Consider the following 24,447-nt stretch of genomic DNA (forward strand, 5'->3'; position numbering starts at 1 on the left):
TGAACGATAACGATTTAAAAATCGTTCAGTCGTTCATATCTGAAGGAAAATCGTTCATATCTGACATACCTGAATGATGGACGATCAACGATGCGCGTTCCCGTTTGTCAGATAACGATATCTGACATCTGATGGGTTTGCAGTCAGACTTGGACGATTCCATTCATTTTAATGCAGTCAAAAATCGTTCAAATCTTTGGTAAAATCGTTCATCTGACAAATCTGACAAGTCTGACAAATCTGACCGTGTGTATGCTCCATTATACTACACTAATTAGTTGCATCAGCTGCTGAACTGTCTACCAAGTCTAATGGGCACATATGCACATAAGTCTCTTCTCCTACTCAGGTCTGCACTAACTACTGAAGTCAAAATATCCAATGAATACAGGGCCTATAGGCTTGGCGTTATTTTATTTCTTTATTAGCAATCTGCCAGCTTCAACTTAAGTCAGTTTTCATCTTTCCCACAGTTCTGCCCCCAACAATAATGATTTATTTAAATCAAGTGGCCTATTATAATTACAAAACATACATTTTTAAAACAAATCATTTCCTTTACTAAAGGATGGTAGTTTTATCACAAAGTCTAGGCCTGCCCATAAGTATACTTTTGTATACACAGCTGCACTGCTCCCTCTTTGAAAAATAAGTTTTATTAACACACTGACATTGCCTCTGGATCCTGGCAAAGAGCAAAAAACAACTAAAATTGCATTAGTCTCATTAAATTCTGATGCCTATTGGGAGAAATCAATTTTTTCTCAAAACGGCAGTTTCCAGCATGTTCTAACAATAACTAAGCAGGCCTTTTATTTGCCAGCTTTTATTTTATTTATTTGCTGTAAAGTGTATTGTAGGAAAGACTACCATGTTCCGTTCTGCCTGTGGTTTAATGAAGCACATTTAGAACAGCACAATAGCACTTGGTTGAATATGTTATAGATGACGAAAACTAAGCAGGTAGGAATTACAAGACGAAAAAATCTTTTCATTATCAACTAACACACCCTAGATTGGGAAGTGTGCCACCAATGCAAAGTTACAAAAAGTTATATATATCAGTGATCACGGTGAGCCAAAAAAGTGTGAGTCCCTGTGACTCCTCACTTTACTAAATTGAAGTCCTACCTGACCTTTTCTGGGTCCCATCGGAATTAAAGTTTTATGAAAATCTAACAACAAATAGAAAAAAATAATGAATTATAAACAGTAACGTACAGCATTATTTACCTTTAATATAGTATAGTAAGTACAACATTTTGTTAATCTTTAGTGCACAATGAGACATTTTTCCATAACAGACTCAGGTGCTGGTAATCAACATTAGAGCTGCCAGTGTTAGGGGCCCATTTATCATTGAATATTTGAGGTAAGATCCCCAAAAAACAAGAGATATGGTAAGAACTTATCTTTGTTATCTCTGTTTCTACGAAGTCCATAGGGTCCGCAGGGTTGACCTTGGGGTATAGGTTGGGAACCAAATCCGGGCACCACGCAGTTAAAGCTTTTAGCTCCCAGGATGCACTTGGGTCCACTCTCCCTATAACCCCACCCCCAAGCCAGAGGCACCTCAGTTTGTAAGTAGCCAAAGACCAGAGGAGGAGAGAAAAAGAGAGAGAAAACTGGAGCACTCAATAACCATACTCACAGAAATGGGAGACGGAAAACCGGTGACCAGTAACACAGCCCATATGAAGCCAGGTGCGTCAGGGCGGGCGCCCTGTTGACCCTATGGACTTCGTAGAAACAGAGATAACAAAGGTAAGTTCTTACCATATCTCTTGTTTTCTACTTCAGGGTCCATAGAGGGTCCACAGGGTTAACATTGGGGATGTCCCAAAGCAGTTCAACCAAGGGTGGGGACACTCCTGTGATGAGAGGAGAATCCGTCGCCAAAAAGGAAGCATCCTGAGAGGCAAAGGAAACCAATGCCTAGAACCTTAAAAAGGTGTGGACAGAAGACCACGTGGACACCTAGTAAGGCAAAACAGCCGAGGCGCCACAGCGGGCCGCCCACGAGGGTTACATGGCCCGAGAAAAAACAAGCCTCAACAGAAAGGCCTACCCATGGGTAGGCCCCTGAGGAAGACCTACGAGGCCATCCAGCCAACATTTGGTTATAGGCCGGCCATCCATTCCTGTGAAAACCAGAAATCGCAGACCACCAATAAGGGGTCCGATTTCCGTAAGGAACTTGAACGGATCACATAAATCCCAAGAGGCCAGACCACAGTCAATGAGGCCACACCAGCCGAGAGGACTGGGGACTGAATTGCCGTACTATAAGTTCCAAAATAATATGGAACCTAAAAACCACTTTAAGAAGAAACACAGGGCGAGAGCAACTCACACCCTGACATGATGCCCTAAAGAAGAGGGAACCACATGAGAACGCTCCCAATACAGACACTCTCCTGGTTGATATAAACACCCTGAGAGAAGGAGAGAGCCTAAGCAATAGACCATGTAATGGCTATCACAACCAGCAGTTCCATTGACTGTCCCCGGAAGGAACGAAGAACCACTACTAACTCCCAAGGAGTCCCTAGGGAGGACAAAAGGAGGCATAATCCAGAAAACACTCCAAAGGATGAACTGGATACCAGAGTGGAGCAATTCCATATCTTAACCCTACTGACAGTGTAGAGATCTGCATTGTCAGGCAGGCCAGGCCGAGGGTGAAACCCAAGCCAGCTGGAAGGAACGCCAAAATATCTGGAAATCCTGGACACCGGAGGATCGTATCGACAGGTACAATACCTTAAGAATTATGGCTGCCACAGTTTGTGGTAGGTCCCAGCAAAAGCTGATCTATGTGCTCTAATCATTCCAACGATGACAAAGCCAGGGAAGCTGTAAGACCACTGTAGGGACGCAGTCAAAGGCAAATGAGCCAGGTCCAAGGCAAAACCAAGGACCCTGAGACAACAGGTCCGGGCAGTGAAGCATCAGGAATGGAGTATCGATGGAGAGACTCTGAAAATCCAAGTACCCCTGACATCTGGGGCAATCAGGAGCCACCAGCAGGAAAACATCTCCGTCCCAATTGAAACACTTCCAAAGACCTCGAGGAAGAAGGGAGACCGGAGAACACAGGTACACAAAGTGGAAGGACCACTTCACCGACAAAGAGTCACTGAAGGTTGCTTCAGAATCCCCAGAGCTGGACTGTAACACCATAGTGTGAAAGTCAGAATGCCATGAGGGACACCTCAGGGGGGCCCCTCCTGCTCTCCAGGAGATGAAACCTCGGGAGGAGACCCTCGGACTAGGTCCGAATGTGTGACATACCTGTCATTGCCACCCAACGAACAGTGTTGCTAAAAAGGAAGCCACTGTCCTGACCCTGTTGGACTGAACCTTTTCAGGTTCACCGGGAAACAAGAGTTATGCCAGAGTGAAGGCCCAAGACAGGCTAAAGTTCCAACAAGTTCATTGACAGGATGGAATCGACAGACGTCCAACTGCACCGAAATGGATGCGAACCAGACACTGTCCATAGCAAAGAATACCCTGGATGAGATGGCCATAGCCACCCGGAAAGGGACCGACTTTCCTCCGGAGAGAGCATCATCGTTTGAACAGTGATCGACAGAAAAAAACTCATTCCATCTGGAGATAAGCCAATTATGGAAAGGCCTGGAATGGAACTGAGCCCATTCCACCCTTCCAAAGGCAGACACTGAATATTTGACCATGCATCCCAGAGTGTAAAGACATATGTCGACTGCGTAGACATCCATGTATTCCTAATGGAAGAGTGGAGATTCCGTCTTACGCCAGAAGAATTCTCAGATTCTGAGAATCCAGCAGAGCTCCTAGATGAAGAATACCCAGAGAGGGATGTAGGGAGGACTTTTTCCTCGTTGACTAAACTTCTGCACCCTCAAGAAGCCACGGTCATCCTGACCTGGCTGTAAAGTACCCCGGTGATCCCGCTAAGAGCAGGAGGCCGTCCAGGTACAGGAGCATTGGGATATACTGAACAGGAGAACTGTCAGAAAATCCAAAACGCTGGTAAACCCCTGTGGGGCTGAGGACAGTCCCAACATGCAGAGCCCGAAAAATTGTAAGTGTTGTTGTGATACAGCAAACCTCAGTCCATGCTGATGAAAGGTCTCTGTAAGTACCCGTAGGAACGCGTCCTGGATATCCAGTGATAGCATAAAGTCCCCAGGTTCCAAACATAGTATGATGGAGCATAGGGATTGCCTCCTGAGCCCAGGTAGCTTTAGGAACTGGGTCAGGGAATTGAGACAGAGAATAGGCCAAAGAGGACCATTCAGCCACCGCACCAGAAAGAAAACAGAACAACCAGTCCCTCGCTGAGAAAGTGGGGATGGCCTAATTAGCTCCACTTACCGCAACCACTGTATAGCTTTCTGGATTTGTAAGGCCCTGTTCGGGTCTGAATAAGGGCCCGCACATGTAAAGAGGCCGCCTGAGCAAAGAGAGGACGTACCCTCCTACCCACGTAGCCGCGGCAACCTGACACTAGTACAGGGCGAACTGAGAAAATCGGTATCTCCCAGTGGTAGGCCTGTCTCGTCAGGCTGAAGATATATCCGTAGGTTCAGTAGCAGGATCAGCTGGCAGTCCAGGCCTGCTCGGTACTGGATATGTCGGCCCTTGTAGAGGCCGACAGTCTACGAAGAAACAGACCTTTAGGCTGACCCAGAGGACAAAAAGACTTAGACTTAGTCTGAGGCCTTGTAGTGGGCATAGCTGAAGGCGGTAAACTTGTCGTTAGTAATACTGCCAATGTTACTACAATCTTGTCAAGGTCAGGACCAAACAAGATCTACCCTATAGATGGTATCTGCACCTCTGCATTCCCAGAGCGCACCCATAGGGTATTACGGATACAGCCGCAGCCGGAACTCTGAAAGTTAGGAGACTGGTATCCAATATAGGCATTTCCACCTATGACAACTGCATATATTACGTGAGCGACTAAATACATTTGAACCCCAGACGTGTTGGAGGGGAAAAAACGTTACAAATGCGTCAGCTCAGTATGCAATAGTATTAACCAACCATGCTATAGCCATGGTAAGATGGGTAACAACCCCTGAAAGAGAGAATACTGATTTCAGGCAGAGTTACCACCTACGGATCCGAAGAATCCGACCACGCAGGAATGGGAGGCGTAGTAACGTCTGAAATCAGACGAGTAACACGCCCATCCACCCCAGGAGGGGCTCGTAATGACCCTCAGGGAATTTGGGACAGGAGGCCAAACACTGTTGTAATACCTCGTATCTGGCAACAGCCAGAGTCCCGCCATGCGATCCACCCGCTAGTCAGCAACAGGGAACCCGAAGGCATGCAAGACTGAGGATGTGTGATACAGATGCAGGTCAACATTCACTAACCAGAATGGACCTGCTACCAGCCCAAAAGCAGGGATAATAATACCTGAAATAGGCTTCCCCCCGTGTAAGAGGGAAAGAGCCCAAAACAGTAACCAGTTCACGCAGAGCCAACTGGGAAGTAACCACAGGGCGTCAACCACACCAATTTGCGTTTCGTAGAAAACGACATCCTGTGGTAATCCCTGCAAGGGGAATGACAGACTATTGTGGCACCAGGGGGAATTCATATACTGCGAAAAACACCTGCAGGGGGCGGTAGTCGGTGTCACAGGGGAAGAGTTCAAGAAACTGCGAGATACCCTGAGATGAAAAGGGCAGTATGGTGAAGTAACCCCAAGTGAGGTACAACAATGGGGCCCGCCCGGCGATCCGCAATTGAGAGGATCCCGAGAAAACAAACCGCTCAAGGGGGTCGTGAAAGGGGCCGGCACCAGATGACGCCACATACAGGACCCTTTATGAGTCAAATCCTCCGCACTAACACCTGCAGCACATGACTTGCAGGATAGTAAAAATGGGTGCAGTATAACGCGCTATCTCCTGGTCAGACATATCTGACCAATCTTGGCGGAAATATCAAGCAGCGCTATACTGATCCTGACTGATGCCAAAAATTAGCTGCAGGGACCCATTTTCAGCGTATGCAACACACAGTTCCATCTAAAATATGGCAACGTGCAGCACGCAACAGGATGGGACAAACCTCACAAATATTAACAAGTATATAAATGTGAGGTCTCAGAACCACCCTAAGTACAGCTGTATTAGGGCAGATAAAGAAAAGGGATAGATATACACTGACAGGTGAGAGAATAAAGTACAGACAGTCAGCACTAGCATAAGTCACATACCATGCAGATATATACATAAACATGTCATATAATATACTGCACTAAGTCACTGCATTCAACTGCCCAGATTCAGTGTCTGGGAAGGCTACAGTGCTGTGTACACTGACCTGATGGTGAGGTACGCAGGGGGACTGGGCTCAATGCCATCTCCGGAGCTCTGCTGCTGCACATAGAAAATGGCCGCCTGGAGACCTCAGAAGAAGCGTGGCCCGCGGAGGAAGCAGCTCAGCGACGCCAGACTATAATACTGAAAGGCGCGCCGAGCTGAGGGGAGGAGCCGCTGTAACAGGGAAGGCTTGCTCCCCTGGTCGGCTATTAACCCCCGGGACGCCGGCTCCCTGCACCGATCGTTAAGTCCCTGGAGGTCTAGTGGACACACGGGGTATGGGGGGCCCGGCGCCACTGCCGCGCCTCCGGTCTGTCCCCAGAGACCGGAGGCACAGGACTGCATTTGAAATGCGCGGATCCCTGCAAGCGGAGATCCGCGACCTTACCTGCTCCCCGTGGATCCGGCAGCAGTCCTGGGCGCCCACAGAGTCCGGCTAGTACAGACTCTGGGGTCCCGCTGAGATCCCCAGATCTGTACTGGCGTCTCAGCGCCAGCGGGGTGACGAAGCGGCAGCTTAGACGTCCTATGGACAGTACGACGCTGCCGCTCTGAAGAGTCCAAAGTTGGAAAAAAACTTTGTCTCTAAAAAAATAAAATAAGCTTAGAGGCTGCTAATCAGCTCCCCCTGCGCTAACAGTGACCCGACTCCGGCCGGGCACCAACTTAAACTGAGGTGCCTCTGGTTTGGGGGTGGGGTTATAGGGAGAGTGGACCCAAGTGCATCCTGGGAGCTAAAAGCTTTAACTGTGTGGTGCCCGGATTTGGTTCCCAACCTATACCCCAAGGTCAACCCTGTGGACCCCTATGGACCCTGAAGTAGAAACAACCGTTTTCGGAGGTTTACCTCAAATATTAAGTTTCCCCCAGATGTACCAAGGAGGGATCGCAGCAGTTATCTCCGATACCTGCTGTGATCCCTCCATTCCCGCTGGCAGTCGCATCCCCATAGGTTTCTATGGGGGATGCGATGCTGCCAGATTAACCAATATCCGTAATACAATGCATTCCAGATATTGGCCCCGGCAGCTAATGCCATTAATAATATAAATTTTACCATCAGCAGGGCTAATCATGTAGGCCCATGATATACAAAGAGCCCATCTATAGGAAGCAGATACTGCACATCAATGGGGACAACTCCTGGGACTTCCCCCACTACTGCCAGCACCAGTAACACCCCCCCCTTCTCCACTACTCCCAGTATCACTAACAACCCCCCCCCACTACCCCCTGCATCAATAACAACCCCCTTCCACTACTACCTGCATCAATAACAACCCCCCTCCACTACTCCCTGCATCAATAACAACCCCCCTTCACTACTCCCTGCATCAATAACAACCCCCACTACTCCCTGCATCAATAACAACCCCCACTACTCCCTGCATCAATAACAACTCCCCTCCGCTACTCCCTGCATCAATAACAAACCCCCCAGTACTCACTGCATCAATAACAACCCCCCACTTCTCCCAACATCACTAACAACCCCCCACTACTCCCAGCATCACTGACAAGCCCCCCCCCACTACCCCCTGCATCAATAACCCCCTCACTACTCCCTGCATCAATAACAACCCCCCTTCACTACTCCCTGCATCAATAACAACCCCCCCTTCACTACTCCCTGCATCAATAACAACCACCCCACTAATCCCAGCATCAATAACAACCCCCAGCACTCCCAGCATCAATAACAACCCCCCAGCACTCCCAGCATCAATAACAACCCCCCAGCACTCCCTGCATCAATAACAACCCCCAGCACTCCCTGCATCAATAACAACCCCCTTCACTACTCCCTGCATCAATAACAACCCCCCCAGTACTCACTGCATCAATAACAACGCCACAACTACTCCCAGTATCAATAACAACTCCCCAGTACTCCCAGCATCACTAACAACCCCCCCCCACTATTCTCTGCATCAATAACAACCCCCCTACACTACTCCCTGCATCAATAACAACCCCCCTTCACTACTCCCTGCATCAATAACAACCCCCCTTCACTACTCCCTGCATCAACAGCCCCCCCACTACTCCCTGCATCAACAACCCCCCCACTACTCCCTGCATCAATAACAACTCCCCACTACTCCCTACATCAATAACAACTCCACTACTCCCAGCATCACTGACAACCCCCTCCACTACTCCCTGCACCACTAACAACCCCCTCCACTACTCCCAGCATCACTGACAACCTCCTCCACTACTCCCAGAATAAACAACCCCCCACTACTCCCAACATCACTAACAATCCCCCCCACTACTCCCAGTACCACTAACAACCCTCCTATCCACTACTTCCAGCACTACTAACAACCCCCTCTCCACTACTCCCTGCATCAATTATTACCCCTCCCTCCACTACTCCCTGCTTCAATAACAACTACCCCCCCCCCCCCCTCCTCATCGCTCTGTTTTTTTCAGAGGAGGCAGGAGCGGTGAATCCAGCTAGGGAGGGACATGAGAAGTGCTCCCGAACCCAGCACCCCAGGCTCCCCTACATACCCGCTGTTGGAGCGTGATGTTCATGCTCTTAGCAGGTTCCTGAAACAGTAGGAGCGGAGGTGCTGTTACACTGCCGCATGCCGCTGAGCAAGACCAACAGCATGTGGCGGCGTGACAGCACCTCCGCTCCTACTGTTCCAGGGACCTGCTAAGAGCATGAACATCGAAGTGATGCAGTCTGTGTCTGGCAGTAATTCCCGTGACCGCACCATCCCCCACCCGCCTTGTTACCCCTCTTTACAAGTATATTCAACCCTGGGGGGCCGGAGTGTTCACGCCGGGGCGGGGTGCAGTCTTCAGGCCAGGTGGGCCTCCAGGACCAGCTGCAGTCTTCGGGCCAGGGGGCCGGGCACACTACTCCTCACGCTGTGAGCTGCTGGGGAACGGTGCGTAATGGATCCTTTAATAGTCCACCCTGCAGCCGGAGATCAATCATATATCAGGAGCCAGGGGATTGGCCAGCAGCGCAGCGTGTCCCCGCCACTCTGAAAAAGTGACTCGCCGGTTTTCATTTGTGAGTAAAATGCGCGTATTTGCCAACACTGATATATATATTAATGTAACATCCCGTAACAGTATAACATCTGTCCTATTGAATAGATTGCATTGCGCCCCGGCACAGTAGATTTCTACGTGCACACTCAGGAGAGTGCGAGCATAACTCTGTTAGTCACGGAGTTACAGTTTGTGCAATTGAATGCTCCGAGCACCTTACCCGGAAACTGCATCCCTGCGATTCTAATTGAATTCCCCCCAAAAGCTCTAAAATTGCAACAATTTTTACTGGAAATCCTTTCTATAAGAAAAGAGGTGTCACATGCCTTACAAAGATTAGATTTCCAACATAAAACTACATAGGAGTATTTCTGATGAGTTAATAGAGGGGTTTCATGTTCTCACAAGTAGCACAACAATGAGATTGTTATTCCTGCACAATTTTCTATCAGCCACTACCTGGAGAAAACAGAGTTAATAGAAGGTTCCAAGCAATAAGGTGAACCCCACAGGGTCGATTCAGTTAGTGACGATGTGCCGACAAGCATCAGTTGCCCTACTATTGAGTTTACTTGTGCACCTGTGAGGCAAAACTTGCAATGTGCCATTCTATAACAACACTGCTCACATCACCAGTAACTGAATCGACACAAAGTGTCTTGGTAGCTGTAAATGTATTATTCAAGTTGTAATCATATTTTTATTTTAAAGATACCTAATGCAACATGATCCCAGTATGGACTACATATACATACCTGTGTGGTATTGAATAACTAAAGCGTTCATACATAAATCTATCCAGTGTGCTGCAAACAGCTGCCATATTTTAAAAGCTACCTAGCTGTAAGTAATACATTTGCATTCATAGGTAATGATATCACAGCAAGTTTTAATTAAAATCATTTACATAAAATATTTAGCTATTTGAGTTTTCACTCTATAATATCTTTAGCCATTGTACAAGTGGGATGGGTACGGGATGCTGGCGCTCGGAACTCCGCGGTCAGAACCCCAACACCGGCAACTGGACAGGGTTAGAATACCGACACTTGTCAGTCACTATTTTAACCCACCCCCTCTCCCTACCCCTCCCTCCCTTCGGTGCCTGACCCTAACCTCCCCCTCTTCGCACCATAAACCTAAACCTCCCCCCCCTTAGTGCCTAAACCTAACCCTCCCCCCTTAGTGCCTAACCCTAACGCCAACCACCCCCAACCCTGCTACTTATCTTTGGAATTCCAGCAGTCGGGATACTGGTGCCGGGATTCTGACAAGTGTCGGGATTCCGGCGCCGGCATTCTGAGCGCCGGAATCCCCGTGGTCGGAATATTGACCGCATCTCTTACAATTACCATGTATATGGCTCTTGCTGTTTATGATTGGATAACTCAATTACTTCTTTATTTTATATATATTTTTTTTTTTACAAAGCTGCAAAGGAAAGTTAGGTTGAGTCTGTACTGTGTATTTATCCATTATCAGTATGTTTCTTACAGTTAAATTGTGAATCTCAGTTCCCATCACTTTTCTGTCTTGAAGGCCTAAATCTCATTCTCTGGAAAGCACTGTATGATATGGTCATGCTGTATAAATAATAATTTTATCTCAGTATATTAAATGTTTTATTTGCAAAACTTTTCCAAATCAGTCTGAAAATTGTTGTATGAGAAAACCTAAAATATGCGATCACTGAATGTCCCATGCAAGTTAGCTAATATGATTTTATGTTCAATAGTTTGTTTTTCCAGCTTTGTGGTCTCACATTTTTAAGTTAGGGTGATGAGCTAATACCATTAATCATGTACTGACTGCAGCAGCATTCCGTCACTGCATCCCATAGCAACAACCTTCCTACTGCACATAGAATGCAGAAAGAAAACAACTCTGACTTTTTGACATCATCTTATCTGTGTCTGCCATTGATAAGAGAATGATAACGTTAGAAACCCACAAAGTCCAAAAGGCTAGCAATCTAGCCGGTCTCAGTTAAACAAAACAAAGGCGATCTCGTTATTTTGTTGTGCTAACACCACCAACACCCTGTGACAATATCTATCCAGACACATCCGATACACACACATACCACTGGGGTTAATTTCTGCTCTCAGTACTGTTACATATTCAATCTTCCAGCAGCACACACCCCACTTGGGTATTCTTTAATATTGAATTGATATGGCCTTTTGGGGTGGTGGTCACAATAGGTGTCAGGCGGAATATAAAAGTGACTGTTAGGCCACACAGAGAGCCCTTAACCAGGATGCTGGGTTTATTGATATCAACAGGGTAACGAGTAACAGCGGTAACACAGCAGTATCAGTGGTAAGCAGAGTAGCGGTATTGCATGGGTTAACAGCGGTATTTAGGTGTCTCACCTCGTCTGCACAGCACTGTGACACTCTATACAGTGAAGGTGGTGCCAGCTGCACATGAGCAGTACCCCAGCGGTGACATCATCAGGTCGGGAGTCGCATCTACCTCTGATACTGACTCGTAAAAAAATAAATATAAATGAAATCTGTCAGCACATGTCATATGTATTCCAGTCCACACGCTTTTAGGAACACACTCAAAACTTATGATGCCAGTAGCTTTGTCATCATATCAGGCACCGTTATCTTTACTCGCCCCAAAGGTGAAGCTGACAGTCTTCCTTTCCACTAACTCTCAGATGAAGTTATGTCTGACAGTTATGTGCTCAGACCATCCATGGTACTTTGTGCTGTACACCTCTATTGTCACACTTTATGTTAAGGGTTTCATCCTGTTCCAGAAGACCCAGTTCACATAAAGTCTCCTTTAGGTATAAGGCTTCCTTGGCTGACTATATCAGTAAGTGACATTTTCTCCTCAGCAGTGGTGGATAGGGCAACAGTGGTTGCTTCCTGCTTGCCCATTTGATGGCTGCACCTGCCAGGACAAGCATATATCCTATTTAGGAATGATGGTCATCCCCATCTGCTCCCCAGTCTGCATCACAGAAGGATTTCAGCTTAGAATTTCTATGCTTTTAAAACTCTCATTTTAAGGAATTTGAACCCTTTAGATATTTCAGGATTCTTTTAACTGCAATCCAGTGTTGTTTCCCAGAATAAATGGAAAACTGACTCGTTCGGCTTACTGCATGTATAATGTCAGATCGAGTTTCAATTCTTGCATACATTAAGCTCCCAACAGCGTTCTGATAAGGAATCCTCTTCATATCTTTCATTTTTTCCTTGCTTGTTGATTACTTGGCTTTTTTTAATTTTGTGCCTTTGTCAATGGAAGTATTTACTGCTTTGCATCTGACATTGCATACTTCTTAAGTACTGCATTAATATATCCCTGTTGATCAACTGTAACAGTTCCTTTAGTCAAGTTTTGCAAGATTCTTAAGCTTAACAGGTTATGCGCAAGCCCTAAGTCTTTCAACTTGAATTTCTGGTCTAACAGAGGCATGGCACTAGCTACGTAATTTTCTTGACCTGCTAGTAACAAGTCATCCACATAAAAAACAATGATGAAAAGTCTCAGGGTAAATGTAATAAACTGCGGCTTTAAGAGATCGGCAAGTCCTGTGCGAGACTGCACTATGCTTTAACCAGATTGATTTTGCCTATTAAAAGACAACTATTTTAAAACAGTGGGCAGTCTTGCGTGGGACTCTCTGATGTCTCAAAGACGCAGCCTATTACATTTACCCCTCTTTGTGGTATAGACAGTGATCAGTCTCTGAACATACAAAGGGCCTGATTCAGCAAGGAATGCAACTGCAAATGCAATAGCGATTCCACACGCAGTTCAACTGCAATAGTATGCTAATTCACTGTGATCGCAATGCCGCAGCTGCACTACACAAGGAAGCCCACTTTACTTAGCAGATATCCGTAATGATTAGCAGGACTGCGAAACCATTGGTACAATTGAGTACCATCGCAGCCTCACGCACACTTGCACAAGCCCTGACCTTACTCAGAAATTACTCACTTCCACGCACATATCAGGCCTCAGGCTGCACAGGGCATCGCAGTGGATAATTTATGCACGTCCCTTTGAAATGCACTGACATGCCTGCGTTCACCCGACCACCCCCGTCACCACCCACAAATGGCACTTCCTGTCAATCACTCTGTGATAAGTCTGCATATGCATGCGCATTATGCAACAATCGCCCGATTGTGTGCATATTAGCAACTACGTTCCTTGCTGAATCAGGCCCAAAGTCCATATGCAAAAGTACTGCGTCTAACTTAACGTACCAGCAGCGGCTGCTCTGCTTCAGACCGTACAATGCTTTCTTTAATAAACCTACTTTCTTTTTGGAGCATGTTATTATAATGTTCAGGAGGTTCCTTATAAATGTCTTCATCTAAATCTACATTACAGCAACAAATCATACACTGCAGAAATGGCTATGACTAAACGAACTATACTGTACCCTGCCACAGATAAGAAGAGTTCACTGTAATCATGCGTATATCCTTTAGCGACAAGACGGGTTATGTAATGGGCAACAATCTACATTTAAGTTCTTACAGAAGACCCACTTGTTCTGTCTTGCAATCACTCGGCCTGTTTACAAGAGTCCATGTATTATTGTCATGCAATGATGTAATTTATTTGTCTAACGCTGAAATTTTTCCCAGTTGCTGCTAGATTTTGTCTCTTGGATATTTCAGGGTTTACAGAAAATATTTTATATCTCTTGGGGGGGCTTTCCTTTGTTTGTTTGTTTTTACAGAAATCCTGTTCCGCGATTGGGTATACACACTGGCAGTCACCAACTCAGACACGCTTCCAGCTGTAGGTATATCCAAGTAAAAAAAGTTGTGCTGCGATTCCTGTTACAGCCTCACTTTAGATGGTGCAGTTTCACAGAGTCTGTATCCTTTACTCTCTTAATAGTACCCAAACAATATACATTGACTTGGTATCCAGCTTGCGTCTCATTTCTTTTGAAATAGTTCTTGCATAATTTGGAGGTGTGCTTTGGGTCATTGTCCTGTTGGAGGAGGAAATTAGCTCCAATCAAGCACTGTACACAGGGTATGGCAAAGCATTGCAAAATGGAGTGATAGTCTTCCTTATTCAAAATCCCTTTTACCTTGTACAAATCTCCCACTTTACCAGCACCAAAGCAGCACCAAACCATCACATTACCTTCACCATGCTTGACAGATGGCATCAGGCACTCTTCCAGCATATTTTCACTTGTTCTGCGTCTCACAAATGTTCTTCTGTGTGATCCAAACACCTCAAACTGCGATTCATCTGTCCATAACACTTTTTTCCAATCTTCCTCTGTCCAATGTCTGTGTTCTTTTGCCCATATTCATCTTTTCCTTTTATTGGCCAGTCTCAGATATGGCTTTTTCTTTGCCAATCTGCCTAGAAGGCCAGCATCCCGGAGTCGCCTCTTCACTGTAAACGTTGACACTGGCGTTTTGCGGTACCATTTAATGAAGCTGCCAGTTGAGAACTTGTGAGGCATCTATTTTTCAAACTAGAGACTTTAATGTACTTGTCTTCTTGCACAGTTGTGCAGCGGGGCCTCCCACTTCTCTTTCTACTCTGGTTAGAGCCGGTTTGTGCTGGTCTCTGAAGGGAGTAGTACACACCATTGTAGGAAATGTTCAATTCCTTGGCAATTTCTCGCATGGAATAGCCTTCATTTCTAAGAACAAGAATAGACTGTTGAGTTTCACATGAAAGTTCTCTTTTTCTGGCCATTTTAAGAGTATAATCGAACCCACAAATGTGATGCTCCAAATACTCAACTAGCTTAAAGGAAGGCCAGTTTTATAGCTTCTCTAACGAGCAAACCTGTTTTCAGCTGTGGTAACATAATTGCATAAGGGTTTTCAAGGATTTTCTAATCATCCATTAGTCTTCTAACACGCTTAGCAAACACAATGTACCATTAGAACACTTGAGTGATGGTTGTTGGAAATGGGCCTCTATACACCTATGTAGATATTCCTTTAAAAACCAGATGTTTGCAGCTAGTATAGTCATTTACCACATTAACAATGTATAGAGTATACAGTCAGGTGCATAAATATTGGGACATTGACAGAATTTTCATATTTTGGCCTCTATTCACCACCATAATGGTTTTGAAATGAACCAAACAAGATGTGTTTTAACTGCAGACTTTCAGATTTAATTTGAGGGTAATTACATCCAAATCAGGTGAACTGTGCAGGAATTACAACGGTTTCTATATGTGCCTCCCACTTTTTAAGGGGCCAAAAGTAATGGGACTATCAACTCAAAAGCTATTTCATGGACAGGTGTGGGCTATTCTCTCGTATTTCATTATCAATTAAGCAGGTAAAAGGTCTGGAGTTAATTCTAGGTGTGACATTTGCATTTGGAATCAGTTGCTGTCGACTCTCAATATGAGATCCAAAGAGCTGTCACTATCAGTGAAGCAAGCCATCATTAGGCTGAAAAATCAAAACAAACCCATCAGTGAGATAGCAAAAACATTAGATGTGGCCAAATCAACTGTTTGGAACATTCTTAAAAAGAAAGAATGCACCGGAGAGCTCAGCAACACCAAAAGACCCGGAAGATCATGGAAAACAACTGTGGTGGATGACAGAAGAATTATTTCCCTGGTGAAGAAAAACCCCTTCACAACAGTTGGCCAAATCAAGAACACTCTCCAGGAGGTAGGTGTATATGTGTCAAAGTCAACAATCAAGAGAAGACTTCACAAGAGTGAATATAGAGGGTTCACCACAAGATGTAAACCATTGGTGAGCCACAAAAACAGGAAGACCAGATTAGAGTTTGCCATACAACATCTAAAAAAGCCATTACAGTTCTGGAACAACATCCTATGGACAGATGAGACCAAGATCAACTTGTACCAGAGTGATGGGAAGAGAAGAGTATGGAGAAGGAAAGGAACTGCTCATGATCCAAAACATTCCACCTCATCAGTGAAGCATGGTGGTGGTAGTGTCATGGCGTGGGCATGTATGGCTGCCAATGGAACTGGTTCCTTTGTATTTATTGATGATGTGACTGCTGACAAAAGCAGCAGAATGAATTCTGAAGTGTTTCGGGCAATATTATTCTAATATAATATGCTCATATTCAGTCAAATGCTTCAGAACTCATTGGACGGCGCTTCACAGTGCAGATGGACAATGACCCGAAGCATACTGCAAAAGCAACCAAAGAGTTTTTTAAGGCTAAAAAGTGGAATGTTATGCAATGGCCAAGTCAATCCCCTGACCTGAATCCGATTGAGCATGCATTTCACTTGATGAAGACAAAACTGAAGGGAAAATGCCCCAAGAACAAGCAGGAACTGAAGACATTTGAAGTAGAGGCCTGGCAGAGCATCACCAGGGATGAAACCCAGCGTCTGATGATGTCTATGCGTTCCAGACTTCAGGCTGTAATTGCCTGTAAAGGATTTGCAACAAAGTTTTAAAAAGTGAAAGTTAGATTTAGGATTATTTAGTTTGTCCCATTACTTTTGGCCCCTTAAAAAGTGGGAGGCACATATAGAAACCGTTGTAATTCCTACACCGTTCACCTGATTTGGATGTAATTACCCTCAAATTAAATCTGAAAGTCTGAAGTTAAAGCACATCTTGTTTGTTTCATTTCAAAGCCATCGTGGTGGTGAATAGAGGCCAAAATATGAAAATTCTGTCAATGTCCCAATATTTATGCACCTGACTGTATTTCTGATTAATTTAATGTTATCTTCATTGAAAAAAACAGTGCTCTTCTTTCAAAAATAAGGAAATTTCTAAGTGACCCCAAACTTTTGAACTGTAGCGTACTACTATAGATTCTACTTATGCCCCAAAACACTTTTCCAGGCCCGTGTCACTCTGCATAGTCTGCATTCTCTCCACAATTGTGCGGTTTGCATGCTCGCTGACACCATTTTGCTCTAGCGTGTATGGTGCATGGTGCATAATGCTATATTTTCCAGGAAGACAGTAAAATTCTAGTTTACATATTCCATGCCATTTTCAAATTTCAAGATTTTTCATTTCTGACCCAACCAGACCTTTGTAGTCTGCTATTTTGTTCACTCTTTCACTCTTAGCTTTAAGTAAATGTGAGCCATAGGAAATATCGGTATGCGTTTATCAATTTTATTTCCATCGGCCACACCTGACCGTATGCATCAATGCTAATGGTGCTTCAGCTCCTGTTCCCGACTTTGGGAAGGGACAGTGGATCTAGTTACCCATTATACCGTTCTTACACGACAGTCTCTCAGTATCACTCACAGCTATTCCCATCACCATACCATCAAAAAGCTTTTGGACGTTATCACTTTCCTTCTGCAAACTTGACCTTGAAGCCTTTATTTTCTAGAATACTTATAAGGTAATGAAGTTTCTCCCAAAATCTAGTACAAATAACACATCTCGGATTCCTGTGACTATGGATTCACCTTTTATTTTCACCATGATTGTCTCGACTTTTGTGGCTGTAAGTACTTTACTTTGTCTACAATCCCTCTGACTGTTATAGAATCACACTTACTCAGTGATGTAAACCATTCTTGATTGCAACCTAAATGCCTTGTGGTTCCCAAGTCTGTGTATCAGAAATCTTTCCTCAACCGTCTGTGACATTTGAAGCTGACCAGTTTCTTTTGTCACGCTTCTCTTGCTGCGTACCACTTGCATCTCTCAGGCTGCATTCAGAGGCTTTATGTACCACCTTGTGACATATATAACAATTGTACTTATTATTTTTAGACTTAGTTTCCTTTGTGGGTACTGTAGAACTATCAGCATTGGTCTCAACCGCTATGTGTTCTTGAAATTGTAGCAGTTTAGCCCTCAAAATCTCTGTTTATAGTTTAGTCAAAGTGGATTCTAAAGCCACCACTAAGTTGAATTTAGGTGTTAGATTCTGCAACATTGCCATTGCAATCTCCTTGTAGTCCACCTGAACTCCTACAGATCTCAATTGCTGAGATAACATGTTGTCAATGTATTACTCATGTCTCTGCATGCACTCAGTTTGGTATCATACAGTTTACGCCTCAGTTTTAATCTCCTCATGAGACTCTTATCTTCCTACACTGCCTGCAGTGTCATGTGCTGACACCTTCCCGTGAATTATGGAATACACGTGCTGCTCCACAGCTAGGCCTATGGTCCCCATGGCCCTAGCCACTTCATCAGAATTTGGATTGTCACTTGGATCATTTCTGATATTCCACAACTTTTCCTGCTTGAGCTGCATCTCCATAGTGAACTTCCACATGGAATAGTTCTCTGAACCTCTTAGTTTGGAGAAGGGGGTGTGGCCATTTTCTGTTTGTAAAGTGTGCTCACTGTGGAAGGATGACAGAAGGCATTTTAAATGCCTGTTGGAATTTAAGCTATATTGTAAATGTGCCCGCCCAGTGGTGATGTCAGTCTTCAGTTATTGGTGATGGGCTAGCAGTTGGCACCCATCTACCCCTTTTATTGGATAATTTGGGCAAGATGGCCATACTATGTGTAGGGCCGTTCTTTCTTTGTCACCATAAGCTGAGCCTTTTCCCCACCATTATGTTTCCGTGCCTTTATTGTAGATATGTTTTTTTTACCTATTCACATAATGTAGAAATATAAGATGACATCAGTCAATGGGAAGTTTAATGGGAGTGTACTTATTGTGGTGAAGAACAGAGAAAACTTTAAATACAGAACAACAAACTATTTATTAGATGTTATAACTAATACTATAACTAATCTAACTAATAGTAAGGGTAATGATAGATATAAAACAGATTGACAAGGATTTCATGAATGGATGTAATTTTATTAACTAGTAATCACTGAATCCAGTTGCCTTGGTGATAATATCTAAATGGAAAGATGCTCAGTAAGCAGCTTTCAATTATTAATGAATAATGCGCCTTGTGTGTGTCCTGTGTATGTCTGCTAAATACTTCTTGTTCAAGTGAAAGCAGAAGCTTCAATCACTGACAACATCAGTCACCCAGAAGACACTGCGGGAGCTATTTATCAACTAATGATACATTTCTGGTGTTACTATTATTGAAATTCAAACATTTGAATAAGCTTATGAATTATGACTATAATTTACTAGTAAAAAAAATGGCCATAAACTAAACCAACATGAGCAAATGCTTTCCATCCAACAGTATCTGCTAACTGTTAATATGACTTTACAGTTACGCAATACAGTGTTCTCCCTAGGATCAATTTACAGATGCTCCATCCAGCTCTTTTTACATGCCAACCAGCACTCACACATCACCAATCAGATAGCTCCCTCAGAGTGATCTCTCTGCAGAGCGTAACCAGCATTGTGGTCATGTGACCAATACAGAGCTTAGCCAATAGTGCCACTTTCCTAGCCTGGTAATGGGGCGCGATTGACTGAGCTCTGTGTCTGTCACAGTCACATAACTGCAATGCTGGTTACACTCTGCAGATCGCTCGCTCTGGGGGAGTTATCTTATTGGGCTCGGCAAAAGAGGGACCTCTGATGGGATATCTGTGACTGTGCCTAATATGAGAATTGTGCTTCTCTTACATTACTGCGACAGGCACAGTCCACAGATCTCCCTCCCATCAGAGATCCCCAGAGTCGCGCTTCGCTGATGTTACTGTGACAGGCAGTCACAGAGATCCTTCCGATCAGAAATACCTCTCCCATCTTTAAGAGGCAGGGCGCGGTTTGGATGGTGGCAACATTGCAGAGAGGATGGATGGAGAGTACAGACATGCACTGTGTGTATCAGCGTGAATGCTGGACACGATTATATCTGTGCCCAGCCAGTAATGGGTAATATCTGCAAAATTATATCAACATTTTTCATTATTGCAAAGTATTACAATGCTCCCACCCGGCTACTTCTTAATGCCACCCAGCTGGCAAAATGTTCTGGTGAGAACACTGTAATATATATTTGTTTTGCTTGTGAATCATAGGGCATTTGTAACCTTATATCATTATATAATTAGCTAAAAACCCTGTTTATCAAGTTGAGGTCTATGTAGATGAAGGTAAATGGCTGTCAGAGCTGCAACACAGGAGAAATCACTGATTTATCTGCAGTTTATCTCTTTGTAACTTGTGAGAATCTGAGATATTTTTCTTCTACAACGAAAATACAGAAGGGCTTGTGTCAGCTTCATAGACACCCTACTAATGTATCTCTGCAGGCATCTACAAATGTCTCAAATGCAACTATGTTCTACACACACCCATATTTTATATGGGATGCGGTCATAATACCGACCGTGGGGATTCCGGCGCTCAGAATGCGATGCAGGAATCCCGACACCGTCATCCCGAAGGGGTTAGGGATTAGGCACTAGGGGGAAAGTTAGGAACTAAGAAGGGTCGGGTTAGGGTTAGGCACTAAAGGGGGGAGGGTTAGGTTTCAGATGCGGGGATGGGGTGGTTAGGCTTAGGCACCGGGAAGGGAAGGTTAGGGGGAGGGTTAGGATATCGACCAACAGGTGTCGGTATTCAAACCCTGTCGAGATGCCGGTGTCGGGATTCTGACAGCCGGGATCCCGAGAGCCAGCATCCCATACCCAAACTAATTTTATATATATATATATATATATATATATATACACTGTGTTTGTGTGTGTGTATATATATATATATATATATATATATATAATATATATATATACACACACGCACACAAACTCACACATACATATGTTACATGCATTGCAATACATATGTATAGTTAATAAATATACAGGTTGAGTCTCCCATATCCAAATATTCCGAAATATGGAATAATTTTGGCATGCCTGAGGTAATGAAACCTTTGAGTTTTGATGGTTCAATGTACAGAAACTTTGTCTAAGGCACAAATTATTAAAAATATTGTATAAAATAACCTTCAGGCTGTGTGTATAAGGTGTGCATGATACATAAATGAATTTCATTTCTGTACACAAACTTTGCTTGAGCCACAAAATTATTGAAAATACTGTATAAAATGACCTGCAGGCTGTGTGTATAAGGTGTATATAACACAAATGCATTCTGTGTATATATTGGAGTCCCATTCCCAAGATATTTCATTATGATATGCAAATATTCCAAAATACGGAATATTCCATTATCCAAAATACCCCTGGCCTAAGCATTTTGGATATGGGAGACTCAACCTGTATTTCTTTTCTTTTGCCATTAAGAGTTTTAACCAGTATATTTTAGACTGTGGGATAGACCCCCAAAGAAACCTGTAAACATGGATAGAATGTACAAATTCCACACAGACAGTGGCCTGGTCAGAATGAAACCCAATACCCAATAGGTATTTGTGTAACTTAGCCAAATATGTATAGATCTGTTACTAGTATTCTAGTAACAAAAGGCAATGTTTTTCCAGCACATTGGCCACTAAAATGGATGCAGATGTAACCACCGGTATGCGTTTGGCATCCCGGCGGTCCGGATGCCGACACTCCTATTACCGGCGCCGAAATCCCACCGCTGATCAGAAGCCCGGCGCCGTCATCCTGACCACTGGGATACCAAAGAATTATCGGGGTGTTAGGGTTAGGGTGCGGGGTTAGGCACTAGGGGGAGGGTTAGGCACTAAGGGGGAGGGTTAGGCACTAAGGGGGGGGGAATAGGCACAAGGGAGGGGGAGGTTAGGTTCAGGCACTAGAGGGGGGAGGTTAGGGTTAGGGTAGGGAGAGGGGAAGGTTTAGCATACCGGCCAACAAGTGTTGGTATGTTAACCCTTTTCGAGATGCCGGCGTCAGGATTCTAACAGCCTGGATCCCAAGGGCCGGCATCTCATACCAATTCCGTAACCACCATATTTAATTGCATTTGTGCTACCCCGACCCCATAGACACCATCATTTAAATCCAGCAAAACAAATTATAATTTAATTTATTTGTGGATTCTAAGGATACCCAGTAGAAGTGCTAATAACACTCATCAATACAGAAAAAAATCAAAGACAGAGATTTAGAGAGCAAAAGGAGCTACTTTAGAAACTATATACTTTGGTATTCAAAACATTTTGGTCATTTTATTGCCCACAAACTGTATGATAGGCAGACAATTACATTTTTTTTTTTTTTTTTTAAATATAATTTTTTTGTATATTTTTATTTTATAATAATCAGATAATAGTGCATCTATTGTCATTTCAGTCTTTTTCTATATTTCCAATACAATAGCTGTTTAGGTCATGCTCAATATAGTAAGCAAACTAGCATGCAACGGTGTAATAGTGTAAAAAGTTAATATGTAGAAATTAAGATGTCAACTTATCACATAATATATTGTGTTGTGCTTGATGAATTGGAGACATTGAGCATTTAAGGTTTGTTAGAGACTGCTATATATAAAGCGAATGAAGTATGCCCTCACTTTGAGAATATATATATATATATATATATATATATATATATCTCAATGCAATGTCCATATACCAACGGAACAGGCGGCACTCCACGGGCTTCATAAATGAGAAAAGTTCTTTATTGCCAACGTTTCAAAGCCACTGAGGTCTTGTCATCAAGGTGTAAAAGAACAAAAGTGTCAGTGCTTACCTTAAATAGAAACATACATGCAAAGTGAACCAGTGCGAGTCTTCCTACCTCATCCAAGATGCATGTTCAGTACTGAGTGCCCCTCTACGTGTTGTGTGTGTGTAATATATATATATATATATATATATATATATATATATATATAATGCATACACTGCTTTTGCCTCGTGTTGAGTGTAAGTAAATAGAGATCACAATCACGACAAGCAATACTGTAAGAGTAACCCCTGTCCAGGATGAGTCGTGTACTGTGTATAGTTCTTTAGATGTCATATTGCGGTTATACTGTACCCTAATAACTTCTACACGTGTCATACAAAGTAATACCAGTGTGCCAGGAGCCCGGCTGACAGCAGTGCAGTGCAGAGATAATTACCCCAGAGGCTACACACAGGATAGGCGGCAGCCTGTTTCTCTGCTGTCTCTCCTTCTCCTCCTGGGAACCCAGATGCTCCTCTTCCCACTGACTGTCTGCGGCGGGGAGCGATTCAGACCCGGCTAAGAGTGAGCCTGGCTGCGAGGACATCCTCATCAGAGCTGGCCGGGGGTAGCACGGACAGGCTGGGTCTGCTGCTTCACCACCTCCCCAGCCAGGGGAGAAGGCAGAGAAGTGCCGGAGAGTAGATGCGGCTCCTGCCGGGAGACCCACCAGCCAGCCTTCCGCTCTGCATATTAGTCACACGGGGCTAGCAGCGGCAGGTGGCCAGAGCACCTCCATTCTGCACCAGCCGGGCCACATGCATTGCATTGCTTTCCTGCTTTTGTATTGGGGTGATGCAGGGAACTACGCTGCACCTACAGCAGTAGACGCCATGTTGTTTATAAGATGTTCCTAGAGACCGGCTTGGAGACAAGGGGGATGTCTTTTTCGGGACCCCTGATACGCCTTTTGCGCAGCGAACGACGCGCTGAGGTTATTGTGCGTATTGAGTAGATGGCGTAGACTGTTTTGGTGAATGGGGAGAGAGCGAGAGTGACTAACGTGAGCCGGAGGCTGCGGTGTCAATGTAGCAAATCCCTCCCTGCAGCTGTGGCTGCCAGCAAGTGATAACACACCCGGCTCATCCTGGGTCAGGGCCAGAAGTACTCACCCTTTCCACGGCTTCCTCTTCATTCACGTTCTCTCTGAGAGCTGGATGCGGTTAATTGCCATTAGTTTCTTTCTTCCTCGTAAAAATGGGGGTTGCAGATTGGCACAGACAGGGAGATGACATAGTTTCTGACTGTGCTCATATCCTGACCAGCCAAAGGCAATATAACCACTTCATCTCCACAGTCAGACTCAAGCCATCATAATGTGACTAAACATATTATTCATAGCCTGGCCTGTCCTGCAAATACTAAACAAGGCAGTGTGGGAAAAATATATGTCTTCTAAACACAATTTCTCCCTCATAATAAGTTTCTCTCCTATGGATATAAGAGCAACATATTTATCTAGGCACAAAAACCCCTCCAGGCAGGTATTCCAGTCCTTTTAGTATTTGGAAAGATTTGTTACCACAAACTGGAAACTGTGTATTCGGATCCACATCCACCCTCAGGCCATGCATGAATAGAAATTA

The 24,447-nt window shown here is 44.3% G+C and overlaps 1 protein-coding gene across 2 annotated transcripts in view; it reads right to left on the reverse strand.

The window, feature by feature from the left end:
- Positions 1-23,782, reverse strand: part of HECTD2 (HECT domain E3 ubiquitin protein ligase 2) — a 130,624-nt gene extending 106,842 nt beyond the window's left edge. Inside the window, exon 1 of one of the 2 annotated variants that reach the window (XM_088474015.1) lies at positions 23,259-23,782. In XM_088474015.1, the coding sequence (XP_088330141.1) occupies positions 23,259-23,414 (156 nt within the window). In that variant the 5' untranslated portion in view covers positions 23,415-23,782. Of the gene's footprint in view, positions 1-23,246 lie in introns of both variants that reach the window. The other variant, XM_088474023.1, reaches the window with a different exon arrangement.
- Between the last annotated feature and the right edge of the window lie 665 nt (positions 23,783-24,447).

Source organism: Taudactylus pleione, unplaced genomic scaffold, assembly GCF_031769625.1.
Source record: "Taudactylus pleione unplaced genomic scaffold, aTauple2 ptg000016l, whole genome shotgun sequence".
Taxonomy (NCBI): Eukaryota; Metazoa; Chordata; class Amphibia; order Anura; family Myobatrachidae; genus Taudactylus; species Taudactylus pleione.